The following is a 6,208-nucleotide window of genomic DNA, read 5'->3' on the forward strand; positions in this document are numbered from 1 at the left end:
AGTGGGAGGGAGAGGTAAAGGTGCGTACAGTGTGTATCAAAGTTTTCAGGGCATGCAGACTCCTACGTTTCTGGGAAACAGTGGTGTTCGGGAGACTGGAGGGGTGTGTATAGAATTATGTAGACAGGTGTCTATTCTGTAAGAGATACTACATTTCTAAATTCTAACTTTCATGTTTTTCCAGGGAAAACTGAGGCTGCTATCAAAAACTTCAGTCCCTACTACCTTCGCCAGTACTCTGTGGCTTTCTGCAACCATGTGCGCAGTGAGGTAGAACAGCAAAGGGATTTAGCATCACAATTTTTGAAGACCAAGGTAAGTCATGGACATTTGGTTTACATATTTCTCCCACTGAAGAATGCTTTATAACTCATGACATATCTGAAATAAAGAATCATTGGAAAGGCAGTGGTTTGTTTTTTTTTTTTTTAAACTGTGTTCTCAAATCGTTTCATACTTAAAAAACTCTATTTACCTAAAGTTAGAACATATGGATTCTTGTTGATGGTATAATCTAATTTTTTAAAAAACTAGCATGATCCAATTTTATTATGCATTCCCCACATTTATGCTTTGATATCTGGAAATTTGACTTGCTGTAGTAAATAAAGTTCAATTTTAAAAAGTCATAATTTTAGTGCCTTGTGCTATGGGCACTTTTATTTTGGTCACTGATCAAATATTGTTTTCTCTTCTAATCCCTTAACTTATTCTTTCCCCTTTGCTCCACCATAATAATTATACAGAACCTCAACAAATAATTATTGATACCGACTACGTGCCAGGCCCTATTCCAAGAACTGAGGAACAAGACAAATTCTCTGCCTTACTAGTTTTATTCAATTATAGGAGACTGTAACAAATAAATGAATATCGGGTGATAATAAATGCTACAAAGAAAAGGAAAGCAGAAGTCTTATTTTAGAGAAGATGTTCAGAGAAGCCCTCTGTGGAGATGACGTTTGTGTAGAAATTGCAATGAAAGAGTAGGCTGTGTGAATATCTGTGGGAAGAGTGGTCCAGGCAGGTGCAAGAGCAAGTGTAGAGACCCTGTAGCAATCCCAGCACCTCAGGAAGGCTGGCGTACTGAAGGCAGTGTGAACAAGGGAAAAGGGATGAAAAATGACTGCAGAGTGACAGGTAGGGACCAGACCACGTGAGACCCGTAGACCACAATAAGGGTTTTTATTTTAAGTGTGATGGGAACTCTTCGGAGGGACTTATAACTTTGAGTGGTTTTTCTGGCCTCTCTAAAGCAAATGGACTATAGCGAGGGACGTGAGGGGAAGTTGGAGACTGGCGAGGAGGACACTGCAGCGGTCCAAGAGAAGGGTGGTGGCAAATTGGACCAGGGTGGTGATGGTAGTGGTTATGAGGAAAGGTCCCAGTCAAGATGTATTTGAGAGCGCTGACAGAATTTGCTGATGGACTGAGTGTGAAATAATAGAAGAAGAGAGAAATCAGTGATGACTTCTTGGTTTTTAGCCCAAGCAAATAAATGGATGTGGTTGCCTTTTGGATAGGAGAACTAGAGGCAGATGGGAATCATGAGTTCACTTTTGGCCATGCTAAGTTTAAGATACTTCTTTGACATACAGCCGTGGAAATATTGAATTAGTAGTTGAACGCTCTGATCTGGAGCGGTCGAGGCTAGAGAATAGATATTTGGGATTTCTTAGCTTATAACTGGTAGTAAAGCCATGGGACATGATGGAGGGAGAGTATCCACAGAAAAAAGGTTTCACAACCAAGCCTTGGCCCCTCCAACATTTGGAGATCAGAAAAAGGAGAAGGATCCAGCAAGGTGGATAGAGAAGAAATAGCCTGTGGGGTAGGAGAAAACTCAGGAAAATTCAGTGTGCCAGAAGGCAAATAAAAGAGAGGTTTCAAGAAAAGGTGTATTAAATGGATCAAATACAGCTGAGAGGTTGAGTAAGGTGACCCATAGATGTAGCAGCCTGCGTGTGTGGGGATAACTGATTGTTAATGCCATAGAACAGTGATCCTCAAAATTTAGAAAGTATGTTACAATGTAAATTATATCCCGTACCCTCAGAGGTCCTGATATTGTAAGTCTAGGGGGAGGCCACATTTTAAACGAGCGTTATCAGTTGATTTAAGTGGCCCAGATTTAAGAAATGCTGCACGTGAGAACAACACATAGTTCTGCTTATGTATGTTTTCAGTCTCATTTAAAGAGGAGAGTGAAGTCCTCTCTTACTTGTTAATCAGGTGAGATAGAAGACTGCCCCCTTGTCTGTCAGGACACTATGTTAGGCCCTGAGACTTGGAAGTGAATTTATTTCATCCCTCAGATAATTCTTAAAAAGATTAGCATATCTATTTTCTCTGTATGGTTCATGTAAATTTTGCCTGGATGCAGAGGGATGAGTTTCTAAAGGCACCGTGATTTTTTAATAAAGGCAAAATAGATATAGATTTATGTGAAAGACAGAAGGCCCAAAAAACAGAAATTTCTATATTTTGAGATAACACCAGCATTGCACTGTGAGGCAGAATGGGAATGATCCCTTATGCAGTTAGCGCAGTGGGGGACCTAGCTAGGAATCTCAGAGACTCTCCTGCAACACGTACGTCACCAGAGTTCACGAGAGATGCTCAAACTGAGGTTGCTGGCTTGCCTGCTTGTTCTTTGATTGGAGAACCAACATTGTCTCCTTGAGAAGCATGGGGATGGGTTAAGTTTTTGTAGCCTCGTCCCCAGGGATTTTGGGTCTGGAAAGATCATCGAGGCTGACTCTTGAGGCCACCTGAAAGTGTGATGACTAGGGGAACAGCCTGCTAGCTCTCCCGTTTTTCAGGACATAACCCTGAAGCATATTGAAGGTGTTGGGATAGATGTCTACAACTTATTTTTAATTGCTTCACTCTTTCTTGTCCACAGAGTTAATCAAGGATTTATTAAGTGCCATGTGTGTACGAGGCATAACCTTATTACGATAATCCCTTCCACCATATGCTTCTGTTCCTGTAGTGTAATGGAGGGAAATGAAAATCACAAAAATATCAATAAGACAAATATTTGCGTTTGTTCAGGAGAAGTAGGAAAGGGAAGTATGGAAGGAGGGAAAGAAGCGACAATTTCTCCAGAACCTCAGCACAAGACAGTTTCCCAAAATATTCTTTGAAATGCCATGGACAGACTTAATGGTAGCGTATTATCTGTTGTTGTCATAGTTAATTGTATTTATCTTCCTAAAGCCACCATTGGAACCTGGAACTGTTTTGTATGAAGCAGAACTATTACAGTTTGCTGAAGATATAAAGAAATGGAAGGAGAGATATGTTGTGATTAAAAATGATTTTGCTGTGGAGAGCTATGAGAACAAAGAGGTAAGACATTTTCTTGTTACCATTGGTTCTTGCAATATTCTTAAACATTGGCCAGGTTGATTGTCATGCTCTCTCCTTCAAGACTGATTCTTTCAATAAGCACTCACTCTCTTGCAGGTACTCTTCAGTCAACAAGTGATTATTGGGTGCCTAGTGTATGCCACATGTTATAAAGGGTTCTGGGTATATAGCAGTAGATCAGACAGATGTTTGCGGTCTAGTGGACAAGATGGACTTTGAACAAGTAATTGCAAGTGAGTGTGATAATAAGTTATGCTGAGGAGCTTTTCCTATGATCATTCAGATCTTTTTCAGTCACTGCCCTGATATCTCTCCGCCTCGGCTCTGTCTCCAGGTCCTCCCACTCTTAAGCCTCGTATGTGACAGGCGGCTGAGGAATTATTTAATAACATTGCAACTGAATTTGCATGAGTTCCTAGGAATTTAGAACACTTCGCATACTTAATCCACTTGTACTTATGGATTTGTTTTTAAATTTAACCTTTTCTTGGTTATCTCATTATTTTTCTTGTCTGTAAAATGTGGGGAAAATGAGATAACATATATATGGTGCCTAGCACCTGGAAGGACTTCCATTTTTATTGGTCCCCATATCTTTCTCCATGGAAAGTGTAGAGGAACAAACACTGGGCGGTGAATCTGGAAAACTAAAGTTTAGGTCGGGCATCAATTAAACTAAGGATCCCAATAATTTTTTAAGATCTCATACTGTACACATTTCTAATCTACATACATCCTCAAGCTGCCTTTGAAACACATCGGTACTATCTATTAGTTAAATGTAGTAACATTTAAAACTCTGCTCTCTTGACTGAGTTTAAGAACAGCCAGGATGTCGTACACTGATACTCTGAGCAATCCCCCGGGTACTAAACATTTAGGAAGAGGCCTCGGACTGACAGACCAATGTGTTTCCTTCCCCCTTCTGATGGAAAATAGAAAGAAAACACAATACAAACAATTCACAGGCAACCAGGCAATGCTGTGTTGGGTAGACGTATTCTTTTCAGCATTCATTAAGCTAACCTTTTCTTTGCTTAGCTATATTGGGATTTTATTCGACACTTGATATGCTCTCTGAAGCAAATTATCAATACACTACAAATAATAATGATAATAATACTAAATCGCCTTTGTTTTCTGTGGCACGTTACAATGTCCTCTCAAGGAAACTTGAGAAGAGGCAGTATTGCATAAGGATTATTTATATTGTGGACTTTGATTCACGCCTTTACCAGTTACTAGATGTGTCCTTTCGTAAATCTTAAATCTCGAACCTCAGTTTCCTCATTGTTAAAATGATGAGCATGATTCGTGTTGTGAGGATCCAACAAATGAATGCACTGAAGCACTTAGCCTATGGCCAGGCTCTGGCAGAGCCCAGCGTTAGAGCACTTATGATTACAACTAACTAATTGGGAAGAAACACTCATCGAGCTTGTTGTTTTCACCGTACTTGGCACTGAACTGAAGTTTCATATTGAATCGAATTTGGTGTTTTTCTTTCTTTCTTTTACTTTTTTTTTTAAGCTTTCTTCCTCGACTTTTAATTTATTTGCTCATCATTTTCAAATAAACCTGTTTGGATGTTTAAGATGGTCACTGCATTTGATAATAACCAAGTATTAAAAAAAAAAATTGGAAATTAAACAAAGGCCATGCAGTTTGTCATAATCCCTAAAGTTTTAATAACATCTTATAATTTAATCTGTAGAAGAGTATGTTTTTAAAAATCACACCTGAGAGTTATACATTAAATACCTATAAATTGCCTGTTATTTTATTGAATGTCTAGTTTTGGCTGGTAATTAAGCAGGAAAAAAAATGAAGCACTTTCTTTTGATGATCTCTCCTTCCCTCCTGGACACTTGCACTGGGCTTGACAGACTCAGGTATGAATCCTGGATCTGCTACCTGTTCGCCAATATAACTTGCGTTGGCAAATTATATAACTTCTTTTAAATAATATAATGTTTACAAAGGCCCAGATTGGGGCCTGTTATAACAAATACTACAATTTAACTTGGAGGCCGGACTGAATCAAACTGCTTCTAAACTTTTTCAGGATCACACAACTTTAGATTCTTCTCTTAAGCTCTGGGTCCCCGATGAGCATAAGCAGTTGATGACTGGGTTTTGCAAGTAGGAAAACAACCTTAGATATATGAGAGTTTTTGTTTGGGTCTCTTCAGTCACCATCTTATTGGTGGAGAATGTTATTCTGAATTTGTTGCCCTGGCCAACATCACTTAGTTATTCCCAACAGTATACTCTATAGATTCGGGGTTCCACAGTTTGCTTAATTTCAATTCTGAACTTGCTTTTAGCTTGTTATTCTCAAAATTTTGCCTTGACTTAAGCCCTGCCATCTGATGCACATACTTACATTTTATCTTATCTGTATGTCCTTGTGGGTATGTCTGCTTAACAAACGACATTAGTGCTTTAGCAATGCTCTGCACCTTTTTCACATTTCCCAATGCTCTGCACCTTTTTTTTTTACATTTCCCAGAGCTTTTTGTCTGCTGGCCCGAATGTGTTCTGATGTCCTGATATTGCACTTCCTTCTCAGATCATTTTACTGCAAAACAGTCTCACATCTGAGGGCACCATGGTGGCATATTTTATCATGGCAACAGTTTTAAGTGTTTGGTGAAAATCCATGGCAACCGTGATTGTAGTTACCTGTCCCACAGTCTCATTAGTCATCAGTCTGCAAGCATCTTGTGCAATAAATAAATGTCTGTATGCATCATCACCCTTGTGGTTATTAGAATGATTCAGGTGCCAGCGTCTGAAATGGCAAGTGTGGTGCAGGATTTCTAGAAGTTAC

The 6,208-nt window shown here is 39.3% G+C and overlaps 1 protein-coding gene across 1 annotated transcript in view; it reads left to right on the top strand.

Annotated features, from left to right (window-relative positions):
* FAM129A (family with sequence similarity 129 member A) overlaps positions 1 to 6,208 on the top strand; it is a 125,568-nt gene that overhangs the window by 51,592 nt on the left and 67,768 nt on the right. The window contains exons 2-3 of the mRNA XM_011364571.2: positions 185 to 315; positions 3,223 to 3,354. Coding sequence (XP_011362873.1) covers positions 185 to 315; positions 3,223 to 3,354 — 263 coding nt within the window. The remainder of the gene's footprint in view (positions 1 to 184; positions 316 to 3,222; positions 3,355 to 6,208) is intronic.

This window comes from Pteropus vampyrus, unplaced genomic scaffold, assembly GCF_000151845.1.
Source record: "Pteropus vampyrus isolate Shadow unplaced genomic scaffold, Pvam_2.0 Scaffold98, whole genome shotgun sequence".
Classification (NCBI taxonomy): domain Eukaryota; kingdom Metazoa; phylum Chordata; class Mammalia; order Chiroptera; family Pteropodidae; genus Pteropus; species Pteropus vampyrus.